This window comes from Mastacembelus armatus, chromosome 24, assembly GCF_900324485.2.
Source record: "Mastacembelus armatus chromosome 24, fMasArm1.2, whole genome shotgun sequence".
Taxonomy (NCBI): Eukaryota; Metazoa; Chordata; class Actinopteri; order Synbranchiformes; family Mastacembelidae; genus Mastacembelus; species Mastacembelus armatus.
In genome coordinates this window covers 14495430-14508160 of record NC_046656.1, presented here as the reverse complement: position 1 = coordinate 14508160, position 12731 = coordinate 14495430, and the positions used below count along the sequence as shown (strand labels likewise).

The window sequence follows — 12731 nt, the reverse complement described above, 5'->3', positions numbered from 1 at the left end:
TGGTGTAGGAGGTTTGGTCTTGTTGGATGGAGTTGCTTCAGTACCTGGACATGGAGCAGAGTTGGCTCAGCACTGTGGAGGAGAAGGTCCAAGCTACTGACAATCTACCAGAAAGCACTGAGGCTGTCGGTGAAGCTCTGGAGGTACACACACACACACACACACAGGGATTTTGCCATTCTACCCACAGTTGGCCTTATCTTTTGTGTGCTGTTTGAAGGAATATGTAAGTGTGACATTAGCCATAATAATTCAGTTATTGCATGTCTATGAGTTCAGTAGCAGCACAGGGTAGAGACACAGCATCCTATGTCACAGTTCTACTGATTATGAATACAAAGATCATGTACAATTTCACATTATATCTCCATTATTTCCATTGCAAGATCTCTGTGGACTTATTGTGCACATCAGATTAGAAATAGAGAATGCTTTGGGACCTTTTTTAAAATGCAGGGGTTCATTCACCATGCCTGCAGGCACATGACAACAGAAAGTGAAAACAGAAAAAAAAAAATCTGAGTTGGTCTGTTCTTACTTATTGTGGAAGTTAGTTACTTCATAAATATGAATGTTACAATAAATGATATATTTAGACTAGCCATCCATCTTGGACTGTGTTTAAAATTGTACCTATTTACTTATTTATTCCACATTCCACAAATCAAACAAGCCATTTAATATTTAACTACATGTTAATAACCTCATTGTCTTTGAATTTGTCTTTTAAATTACTTCTGCTCTCTCTTCCTCTGCTGCTATATCTGTAGATCGCCTGCAGCCTCAATGTCACATTCACTTTAATCACTGTGCTGCTTCTGTAACATCGAATAGTGATGAAGAAAATTGAAGACCCTTAAAGACAAAAGTTTTCCCTTCTCTCTTTTGCCGTTATGTGTTTTTCATTTTCTTTCTTTCTTTTTCTTGCCCACCCAATGGTGTGTCTTTCTCTCTCGCCCTCATCATTCTTCTGAACATCACTCTCTCACCCTTCACCCTTCCCAGTTTCCTAATCCCCTCTGGATGGTGGGTGTCGCTTTCCCTCTGTCCATTCCCTCTGGGAAGGAGAAGCATATTTAATTACTCCACATAAACAATCACTGCTGGATCCAAGTGTTGTCACTCGACAAGCGTCTCTCTCACTTGTCTCTCACATCCTGTTTCTGTTTGCCTCCATCTGACACACCCAGCCCTGCGATTTCTGCATCCTGCACTCCATCTGTTTGCTCAGCATTTCGGTTGTTTCTGAATCTTTCATGCGCACAAACTTTGAGCTTTTTACTCATTTACCGGATTTCTTTCTCCAACCTGGTCTTTTTGTGTTTAACGAGTGTTTGGTTTCTAGCCTTTTCTGATTGCTGCTCTTATTTTCACCACCACCACCAGTCTTTGGAGAGTGTGCTTCGCCACCCCGGGGACAACCGCACGCAGATCCGAGAGCTGGGTCAGACACTGATTGACGGGGGCATACTGGACGAACTCATTAGCGAAAAACTAGAGGCCTTCAATTCTCGTTACGAGCAGCTCAGCCACCAGGTCAGGACTTTGTCCTTGTGTGTAAGCAAATGTGGAGTGCGTGTGGGTGTCCTTAATTGTTACTGTAGAACAAAGATATTCTTTGCAAATCATGTTTGGATTTTTTTTTCAATAGATTTGGATCGACACATTTTCTTTTCTTTGCTCAATTTGTATGAAGTTTTTTCTAATGATTGCCAACATATTTTTAGACCTTTGTATGTTTATTTTATTTGTATTTTATTTTGTTTCTATTTTACTTTATTTCTTTTAATATCATAAAATATTTTTAGTAGATTATTTGTTTGGTAGATTATTGTGCACTTGGTACCTGGTATATTTGTAGGTATCTATAAGCCTTTGATATTCTCCCTCATATTATACAGTATAGTAGATTCTGTTATATTATGGAATATGTCATTGTCACATCTAGTTAAATACAACAAAAACATTGCAAATGGATTTTTAAAGTTCTGTTATATTCAGTCCTACTATCAGCATATGATCTTCTGCTTGTTTGCTTCCATTGTACAAAATCAAAGTAGCCGAGTACATAAAAATGCACTAACATCCCTCTTTCGAGCTCATGACTTGGTGTCTGTGTCCTCATCCAGGCGGTGAACCGGCAGATCAGCCTCGAGCAGCAGCTGCAGACACTGAAGGAGAACGAACAGGCGCTCCAGTCGCTGCAGGAATCTCTGAGCCAGCTGGACCACACGCTCACCTCCTACCTCACTGACCGCATAGACGCCTTTCAGCTCCCCCAGGAGGCTCAGGTACATGTCCACACCACACACACATAGAGAACTGAAAAAACATGATGTGCATCTCGGGGATTGATGGATGCATCACCTTTCTGAAGTTCTCCTCCTCCTGCTAAATGCCCAACAGATAGTAGTAAAGTAATAATATTTTGCAAATGTAATATATTACATTTGATCCTATTGTCCTTTTAAAATTTCAAGATATCATAGTAGTACAAATGAGTATTGACATTACATGTATCTAAACACTTGGAAAACACTGCATTGCATTCATAAGTTCTCATGTAGTAAGATATCCATATGATTCATCATGGGGCATGTGTTCATTCCCACTTTTCCTTCAGACCATTGGGGCAGAGATCGCAGCCCACGAGCTAACAGTGGAGGAGATGAGGAGAAGGAACGTTGCCAACTTGCCTCCACCCTGTGCTGAGGGCAAGGCTGGCCGTGGTGGGACCATGTTGGACCAGCTGCAGGTAACATTGCCTCCTACTGGAGAACATTAGGAACTGCAGACTGATGTCAGATTAGTTTCTCCTTGTGCCACCATTACGTTATCATATCTAAATAATAAAGCAATTATTTTTCTTGAAGATGCTCAAAGGCATGGATAATAAGTGTCAGAGTTCTTTTCCATTTGGCATGAAGTTTTATTTGGTTGCTTAATATTTTTTGTGTGTGTGTATTAAAGCTTCTCATTTTCATATTTTAGTTTTTTAGATTTTTCCCCTACATATTAAAAAATGCAAAAAATGCCTGTGTTGTGTTGTGATACGAATGTACAGCATTGTCAACCTCCCCCATTGCTCACTGCAGAGAAAATTAAGGGAGATCTCCACAAAGTACCAGCTGTTCCAGAAGCCTGCTAACTTTGAGCAGCGCATGTTGGACTGCAAGAGGGTTCTAGATGGTGCCAAGGCTGAGCTGCACATTCTGGATGTCAGGGACTTGGAGGCAGAAAAAATCCAGTCCCACCTAAGTGGCTGCATGGTAAGAGTTTTCTCACCAGCTGCTTCTTTTCCACAAGTTTAAAGTAATTATAAGAGATTTCTGCCAACCTAGGTACCTGTGTCTAGAGACAAAATCCCACAGTCTATTACACCCACACCTCTTTTTCTTTTTTTTCCCTGTATAGAAATTGTACAAGTTGCTGAGTGAAGTGAAGCTGGAGGTGGAGACAGTGATAAAAACAGGTCGCCAGATTGTGCAGAAACAACAGACTGAGAACCCCAAAGCCATGGATGAGCAGCTTACAGCTCTCAAACTGCTCTACAATGACCTGGGAGCACAGGTTACTTATTTATGGGTTTCTTCACAGCAAATTAATTCTCAATGATGTATGAAACAACAGCTCAAGTTTCTTATAAGTAACATTCACTCTCCTAGACCAGATTACTACAGCATTGTTTTCACTCTCTGTACAGGTAACCGAGGGCAAGCAGGACCTGGAAAAAGCTTTATCTCTGTCTCAAAAGTTCCAGAAGGAGAGTGCAGCCTTGCAGGAGTGGTTGAAGACAAATGAGGCTCAGCTCCAGCAGAAGAACAGCTGTGGAGACATGCCAGCTGACATTGATGCTGAGATTGCATGGGCTAATGTGAGTAGATGCCCAAAACCTTTCATAAAAGCTGTTTAGCTGGAGCAAAAAAAAATGGGATTCTGTCTCAGGCCAGCAGGTGGGGCAGAGAGACCGCCAGATGTTCCTGAGCTTACCAGCCTCTCAATTTTTCAAATCAACATTATGAAGAGACGACAAATGAGGAACTGTTGAGGATGCTTCGCTGTTAAAACTCTGGGTTGATATTCAACCCCCCCCAGGGGAAGCGCGTATTAGAAAATCACTCCCACTCTCCTTCCTTCTCCCTCGACTCAATTTAATGAAAATGACTGAAATTTTAATACAATCCCACACACTGAGACAACCATTTGACCGCTTTACCCAGAAGGCTCAATAGCAGTGTTAAAACCAAAAAATTAAAGAATTAAAGAAATATTGAACGAGTCCCAGGTTCACATCAAGTCATCAGGGCAGTGCACTGTGTGAAACTACTTGGGAGGTTTTTTTTATTTTTAAGCTTAAACATTTTGTTGACACATCCTAACAGCAGCTCGCTGATAAGGCCATGAATTATGGCGATCTGGTGGTCATCAGATGGCTCTGTATGTATCTGTGTGTTGCTCTACCAGGGCCTGCTGAAGGAGACAGAACGTCGAAAGGTGGAGCTGTCCAGCCTGATGGAGACCAGCGCTGGGTTGCAGACTCTGGTGGAGGGCAGCGAGACTGAGCTGGAGGACCGACTATGTGGCCTCAATGAAGCCTGGGGTCGCGTTTGTACCTGGACTGAGGACTGGCTTAGTACTGTGCTGGTGAGCACAAATATTTTATACTGTGAAGCTCAATGAATGAAGAGTCGTTGTGTTTATTTAATTTCATTTTATTTTAGGAGAGTCAAGGACATCGAGTGTGTGTGTATGAATGTTTTATGCATTAATAATACACATCAAAAGTGCTGGAATTATTTAAATACAAATGGTATGTGTTGAAATCCTAAAAAGTTCATAGGTTTTGAAGGTAGTATTTCCTGTCCTTGCAAAGATTTTAAAAGTACAAGGTTATTTCTTTGAATGATTTACGCCGCAAATAAAACATTTCCTCATTACGCTGCATAAGTTGAGTGATAGCAGTAGCGAGGTGAAAAAATGAACTTCAATTGAAGAACAACACAAAGGCATGCAAATCGCCTCTTCAATAAAAATATGTTTACCATTGGAACAAAAAGATTAAAAAATGTTCCTCCTTGTAATTACTCACTGCAGCAAGCTTTGTAAAGGTTACAGGAGGCTCAGAGAATCAATAATGGCTTTGTTTTAGATTAAGCAAAAAAAAAAAAGTGAAAACCCAGGAGGACCTTAAAACACCAGTGAAAGTTTATTTTTAATATGTCTTAGTCACAACTCTGAGCCTTTGTTTTTTTCTGTGCAGAGTCACCAGAATGAGGTGGAAATTTTTGATGAGAACTTGGCTCACATCAGCACCTGGCTCTACCAGACCCAGATCCACCTGGACGAGGCTGAACGGCTTGCCCCGACAGAGAGGGAAAAGGTGGTCAAGGTAAGGGAAAGAGCCTCATCACACTGAGCAATAAAGCATCAACAAAAATGAAATGAGAATAGTCTGAAGTGCTGACACAGGAGGTGAGGTTAGCAGCCCTTATTGCCTGCCATCATTACAAAGTTAGTTAGGTAATTCATACTTTTTTTCATTGTCTGTAAAGTCTGAAAAATGTGTAGGAATTGGCAGAGCTGGTACTCTGACAAGCTTAAAAAATTCCAATAGTTCTTCAGAATTGCTTTATGGTAATCAGCGCCTCTGCCAAGAAAACGTCTTCTCCTACAATCTATCAAGAAATAACCCTTCTGTTACCTTTTGAACAGAGATTTCAATACATTTCCACATGAATGGATCAGCAAAGTAATGATCAATCATTTCTAAATGTACCGTTATGGATTGTGGTCCGTTGCACTTTCACCGTCTGTCTCCAGATGAAATAAAAAGAGAGTGAGAGATAGCCGAGGCAGGGGCGAGAGAAAGCTTCGCTGAAGTATGAGAAAGAAGGCAGCTAAAGGAAAACTGGGAAAGAGGAGAAGCTGAGCCTTTTATGTCAGTGTCAAATAATTTATCTTCCAGTTATATTCAATTCTTAACCTGTCCCTGTCTCTCGCCATGACAACTGAAGGTCTCCACTAAATATCAGCTGGTCCCCAGGCCTGCTAGCCTTGACCAGCACATGCTGTACTTAGCTCTGTGGTCTGACCGAAGGCCGAGCGACATTGACCAAATTGCAAAAGCTGATAAATAAATGATGATTTACTTTCCGGTCTGTCCTCAGCGCATGCTGGAAGAGCTGGAGGGCATCAGCCTGCGCGTGGACAACGTCAGGGACCAGGCCACCATCCTCATGACCAGCAGGGGACCCGCCTGCCAAGACGTGGTGGAGCCCAAACTAACTGAGCTCATTTGTAATTTTGACAAAGTCTCCCAGCACATCAAAGCTGCCAAGGTACAAAAGTACAAACTAAAATCAACAGCATCATAATCTTTGATTAGTTTTGCTAATAACAAGCCCAGTGTGAAATTTGTTGCTGCTGCGTGCACAGAAATAGTCAAATGTCAAATAAAACCTGTACAGTCAGTATGTGTCAGTTTGGCTGCTCATCGTTTGCCATTCAGATGGTGACCAGTCAGGAGTCAGGTGGTGTTGAGATGAATCAGCAGGACCCACAGCAGGTACAAGAAGCTTTTATTAGCACAAGCTTTAAGAGTGATTTAATCTTTAAGACTAACCAGTTCACAACCAAGTTCTTCATCACTGACAAAGGGGACATCATTAATTTTATCCCAACTACATTGAAATAGCGTCCAAGAGTTTTTAAAGAAAACCCTCCAAGGCTCAGTTTGGAGTCAGTGTGGTATCACAAATTATACCCAGCTTAACATTCTCTTTGAGCATCAGTCAGATAATTACATTTATCTTACTGACTCTGACGAGTTGCCTGAGGTGTGTGCTTGCTCTTTCCCATCAGGTCGTTCACAGCCAGGAGATCCGAGCAGAGAGTCAGAGTCAGACTCGTCCCGCTGAGGAGCTGGTGCCCAGTGAGGTGAAGGAGCTTCAGGCAGAGCTCCAGGACACGCTGAGGGTTCTGCAGCAGAAACAGGACCCAATAAACATCCTGGATGATGACAAGGTACACAAGGCCAGCTTTCAATTTGATCCTATTGTAGCAATTTCATTAAATTAACAAAAAAGCAAAGGAATAGCACTGACAATAAGGACAACTGATACTGATAAATACTGTAGTGCTGTGGGTGAGGGAATAGGTGCTGTGCCCAGTGTCTGGTCAAAGGTTTCAATTAAGGTTTGCCATTTTTAGCAGTTTGAAAATATGCACAGAAAGCTGTCCTGAGTTTCCCATTATTCTCTTTTTGACTCTAATCCTGTCATTTTCTGAGGTTTTTTATGAAGGCAGCCCTACAGGCTGTATAAAGCTGCCATCTTGACTGGGCATTTCAAGGTCTAACAAGTCTGCAGTTGAGTCTTTGTTATCAGTTTATGACATTGAACACCCCAGCTGAGCAAATCTGACCAATCCAAAACAAGGTCATTGTGCCAGTCAGGAAGCTCTTAATGTTTTTTTTAAACTGTATTTTCCTGAGAAGTAGCTACAACGTCTAAGCTCTGAGCAACGTGTTGCTTGTTTAGTAAAGGAGAAACTTTGAGCCAGTGTCACTTTACTTTATGGTAGGTAGTTCTTTTTTTAATGCCCATTAAATAGAACATAGATTGTAAAATGCACTGAAGATTGCTGTAGGTAAAGAGTGTTGAATTGCAGGATTTTGAATCCTCCAATTGACCTTTTACTTTCTGTGCACCAGATGGATGAGGAGAAAGCCAGTGTGGAATACCTGCTCAAAAGAGGAGAACAGCTTCTGCAGCAAGCCTCAGATGAGGGCCAGAGGGAGGAGTTGAGCCTTCTGCTGCTCCGGCTCCAGAGCCAATACTCTGCTCACAGGGTGAGATGCATGAAAAAATATGTTATCTTCATTAGGCAAATCTCATTTGGGAATGGGTGTTTTTTTTTGTTTTTTTTTTGTTTACCCAGGAAAATGTAGCTGAGTGTCATGATGGTGATTTCATTTTTATGTGTTTGTCCACTTTAGGAGCTGAGAGTCCTACGAACCAGGCAGGTAGAAGTCTCTGTGGAGTCGTCTTCTCAAACCTTCACAGAGCAGATAAGAGAGTTTTCGGCTGAGGTGAGCGATTTAAACTTGCATACAGTAAACTCTACACATAGACACTACACTGTCTCTGTAGAAATTGAGACTTGTCTTTCGTTGTTAGTTTAAGCACAGTTTCTGTATTATTAAATGGGATAAGAGTGTTCATCATTTCTGCCCTGCACTGTAGGAGCTACCTGTAGTGGAGCCTATCGGTGCTCCTTCTCTGAGCTCCTCTGACTACCTGTTGGATATCAATAAAGTGCTTCTCGCCATGGCTGACAATGAGTTGCTCCTGAACTCCTCTGAGCTCAGTGGGGGCCTCTATGAAGACTTCTCCAGCCAGGAGGACATACTAAAGGTGGCCCAAGCTGTATTTTAGTTTCGTCACAAAATTACACAAGAAAGTTAAGATTTTGTAGGCTTTCAATCTGGAGTTAAAATTGACCATAACTGTTTTCTTTTCTTAGTGATCAAATTATTTAAGGCAGTCTCTGCCAGATCACCCACTGCCAAATATGAAGTTAAAATATACAACTTGTTCAAGGCAAAGGTGCCTCCTTTCTTTAATTTGCTATCTCTTCTTCATGTTTCATTTGTCTTTTCTCAGAATATTAAAGACAACCTGGAGCGTCTGGGTGAGCAGGTCACAGGGATCCATGAGCGCCAGCCTGATGCCATTCGAGACGCCTCACCTGCGGAGGTGGCTCAGATCGGAGACGCGCTCACACAGCTCAATGCTGAGTGGGACCGCCTTAACCGCATCTACAACCACCGCAAGGGGTACGTGCACCAACTTCACACACAACTTCACATGCGTTGAATAAGTCTTTCAACAGACAGTGTTGTCACGAGAGAGAGAGAAGTGAACGAGTTGCTTTTCTTTGGATATGAAACATGTATGAAGTTGTGCATCAGGTTCAAGCTTCAGGGACATTAAATACCATCTGTCTGCAAGTCGAGAGAGCAGGAACAGATAAAGAGATAGACCAGGACATGAAACACAGTTTCCAACGCACATTGACCTTGATTACTATCAAAACAATTCCTTGGGCATAAACAATCTCCCGTCCATTCGCATATTCCCTCACTCACTCACATGCAGATACACACACGTTCACACACGATGACCTTGACTCCCATCAACAGAATTCCCTGGGCATAAACAGTCTTCATTTGCTGAGTACACTGTATGCACAGGCTATTAAAAATTAGGAGGCTTGTTTTGAAGATTATATACAAATGATGAGGCTCTCCATCTGTACTCACAATAACCCCAGGACTTTAATCCAAATCAAACAGTGGAGTATATTCTGTAAAATTGCTCATTGAAAAAATTCATTTCCTCACCGTGTCTCTCTGATCAGATTTGTTCAGCAGTGAGCAGACCTGTGAGAGCAAACAGTCCTCATGTAGACCCATGAATGTGATAAACATCTGGGGTTTTTTTTGTTTTGTTTTTTTTTTTTTCTACTAGGCATTTTAAGTAATCGGCCTCTTTGTCTTTGCTGATTAATTCAGTTGTGTTTCTGGGAACCTTCCAGTGCCGCCAGGGGTTACTGATTGTCATGGTATTTTCTAGTGTTTAATAGAGGTCAAATGTTCCATTTTTCCTTATTAGAATTCATGGAATTTCCCAGTGGGTCAACACAGTTTTATCCTTAAAGACCAGAATGCCTGCGTCTTTCACCCATTTGTATTAAGCCTATCACCATAAACGAGACTAAAAATGTCAGGAAAATGCTTAGTGCTATTTAGTCATTGATAGACTGGCAATCTGTGTGTAACCTGCCTCTGACACCCCAGTGCCAGCTGGGATTGGCTCAGGCACATGATGTTCCAGGATAAGTGGTAGATGATGGATGGATGGATGGATGGATGGATGGATGGATGGATGGATGGATGGATGGGTGATGGGCGATGGGCGATGTGTGATGTGTGTTTGTGTGTTTCTTTGTCCAGGTGTTTTGACCGTGCCATAGAGGAATGGAGGCAGTTACACTGCGACATGAATGACCTGAGCCAGTGGCTGACTGACACAGAGGCACTGCTGTCCGAGAGCGTTGGTCCTGATGGACAGCTGAACCTGGACTCTGCACGACAGCACCAACAGGTCAGTGGAGGCACAGTGGTGTATTTCCCATGATTTGCATTTAATCACATCACCGCATAGACATCCAGAGGTTTAACTAAGCAGTCTCCAGATGTTTTTGTATTTGTGGATTATTTTTGACAGTATAGTAAGTAGTGATATGGACAGAACATTTCATATGTTTATAGCTGAGAAGAAGGTGCTGTAATCATTTTTTCCAGGATGCTTTGGTTATATGTTTGAGAATTGTTAAAAAGGATATAGTTGCATTTTGCTCACTAAAGGGAAAAATGGGTTCCATGCTGTACCTAATAAACAAACACACTCCACATCTAACTGTTCAGCAAGAAATTGAGAGAAATGAGCTGAAGAGTAAGATGAGAAGGGGGCTCTAATTTTGCCTTGTTAGATTACTAAAGCACCAATTTCATTTCCAAGTAGAATTTACTTCCCTAAAGTCACGGCATTATTGCTGACAGCACCACCACCACCATTAACACCTTTATCAGTGTGATTAGCAGAAAATAGTTACTCACCATTGGTGTAACTCCTTTACATATTTTCACAGTTACTGAGAATGAGATGAGGGATCAAGTGGATGGGAACTGAGAGATCAATTAACTGACTCACCCTTTAGCAGACTTTACAATCGCTCAACCTACTTTATGGGTCTGTCTTGGCAAGTTAAATCTCTCTTGGTGGATGCAGAGATTTGGCAGCTTAAATCTTGATTTGCCACAAATCATGCCTATGTGTCAAGCAGAGATTTGCCTGGAGTGATGGACTCTAGCAGGGGATTTGACTCTGAGGGAATCAACCTAAGCTGTTTGAGTGATAGCGGTTTTAACTGTTTTTTTTTCTTCCTTTTTCTCCCCATCAAACTTTCTTTCATTCCTTTATGAACCTGTTAGGAGCTGGAGGAAGGCCTTTCCAGTCACCAACCGGTCCTGGCTCTACTGACTCGGACTGGAGAGCATATTACTGGACAGCTGTCATCACCTGATGGACCGCTGCTTCAAGAGAAGCTGGACATTCTGGGTCAGCGTTGGAGAATTGTCAGCTGCCAAGTCCTGGACAGGCAGCACAGGTAATGTTCCTATGGAAACGCACAGGACGCAACGCCATGTAAACGAGCTTGTAATGAGTAAAATCATTAAGGGGGATACGTCATATTTGACTTTTAACACCATGAAATATGGAAAATATATCCTACTATGTCTTGATTATATAACATCTTGGTGTTTCTTTATCAGTGTTTGACAGGTTAAACATTATCATTGTGGTAAATCACTCTATAACAGTAATTTAAATGTAAATTTCAGGATTAAGCCTGCAACGTCCAGGAAATTGAGATTTTTATCTGTATGCAATGTGTGTTTGTGTGTGTGCGTGCAGGCTGACTGGAGGGGACTCTGCCCTGTCAGACCTGGTAAGGAGGCGCGAGGAGCTGGCATTATGGCTGGAGCAGGCAGAAAACGCTGTCAACTCCTTACCTGTCACCGCCACTGACAAAAACCTCAAAGAACTCAAGGTACAGCAAGGCCCAAAGCATGCTAACGTTAGTGTGATTCATGGGAGCATGGAGATTTCTATTCTTGGTCTAGGGCTGGAAGATTCATCTATTTTTATGGTCAGCTCTGAGTGTGTTTGCTTTGTGTTCTTTCCCTGTTTCCACAACTTGCTCTCCACATTTCAATCACAAGCAGAAGCTGTCAAACCCAGAAAACCCACAGAGAAAGAAGTAACTCTCACTGCTTGCTTTCAACAATGCAGTTGAAGGCAAGAAGTGCACTCAGTGTTTCCTGCCTTCATTCCTACTTGACAAGAACTCCAGCTGGACTTCTCCCCTGTGGAGACACATTGTTGGTGTTTCTGTGCTTATGTTGAAGAACTGTTCCACTGACCTGCAAGCATTACTTCTTGATTTGTCTTTACCTCTTTTCTCTTATTTAGTTTCACTAAGTGAGATTGATTCTTTGTGAAATGAAAGGTCAGCGCCTCTTTTCTTGCAGGCCATTGCTGAGGAACTGGATGCACAGAATGAGCGTCTCGGTTGGTTGAACAAGCATGCTCCACAGATCCTGGCCAGTCCCAGCGTGAGCCCTCAGAGCAGAGACCAACATGTTTACAAACTGAGAGCCATCAACCGCAACTGGGGCAAGGTGATCATTTTTACACCACTATTACTTGCCCATATCCTGGTTTTCAGCATTTTTGCCAATACTCAAAGCTGTTGTCTTGAGTTGAGCATAAGGTAGCAGTGTAATGGCCTCCATGCTACTTTAGCTTTATCCTCTTTTGCTCTATCCCTCGCTGCCATCCTTCCCTGTCTTTCCCATCTTCCCTTTTGCTCCCCTTTTCCCCTGCAGGTGACACACGAGTTGTTGGACAAGGTCGGGGAGGTGGAGTCCAACTTGCAGAGTCACGCACAGTTCCAGGACAGGATGAACAGACTCACTGACTGGGTCGTGGTCACACACCAGACAATCACGACAAGAGGCCTGAGTCCTGGCCAAGCCCAGGTAGCAATCTAAGCACGTTACAGGAACCGACACATGTGGCCGCACTAAAAGTCCAGTTACCACA

At 42.4% G+C, this 12731-nt stretch overlaps 1 protein-coding gene across 5 annotated transcripts in view; it reads left to right on the top strand.

Moving 5' to 3' along the window:
• utrn (utrophin) overlaps positions 1-12731 on the top strand; it is a 148154-nt gene that overhangs the window by 35769 nt on the left and 99654 nt on the right. For all 5 annotated transcript variants that reach the window (XM_026318701.2, XM_026318702.1, XM_026318704.1 and 2 more), the window contains 21 exons: positions 9-143; positions 1387-1536; positions 2130-2291; positions 2624-2755; positions 3096-3269; positions 3415-3570; positions 3704-3874; positions 4465-4644; positions 5261-5389; positions 6168-6338; positions 6509-6565; positions 6862-7023; positions 7712-7849; positions 7997-8089; positions 8244-8414; positions 8664-8836; positions 10016-10166; positions 11057-11232; positions 11541-11676; positions 12158-12307; positions 12515-12667. In XM_026318701.2, coding sequence (XP_026174486.1) covers positions 9-143; positions 1387-1536; positions 2130-2291; positions 2624-2755; positions 3096-3269; positions 3415-3570; positions 3704-3874; positions 4465-4644; positions 5261-5389; positions 6168-6338; positions 6509-6565; positions 6862-7023; positions 7712-7849; positions 7997-8089; positions 8244-8414; positions 8664-8836; positions 10016-10166; positions 11057-11232; positions 11541-11676; positions 12158-12307; positions 12515-12667 — 3120 coding nt within the window. The remainder of the gene's footprint in view (positions 1-8; positions 144-1386; positions 1537-2129; positions 2292-2623; positions 2756-3095; positions 3270-3414; positions 3571-3703; positions 3875-4464; positions 4645-5260; positions 5390-6167; positions 6339-6508; positions 6566-6861; positions 7024-7711; positions 7850-7996; positions 8090-8243; positions 8415-8663; positions 8837-10015; positions 10167-11056; positions 11233-11540; positions 11677-12157; positions 12308-12514; positions 12668-12731) is intronic.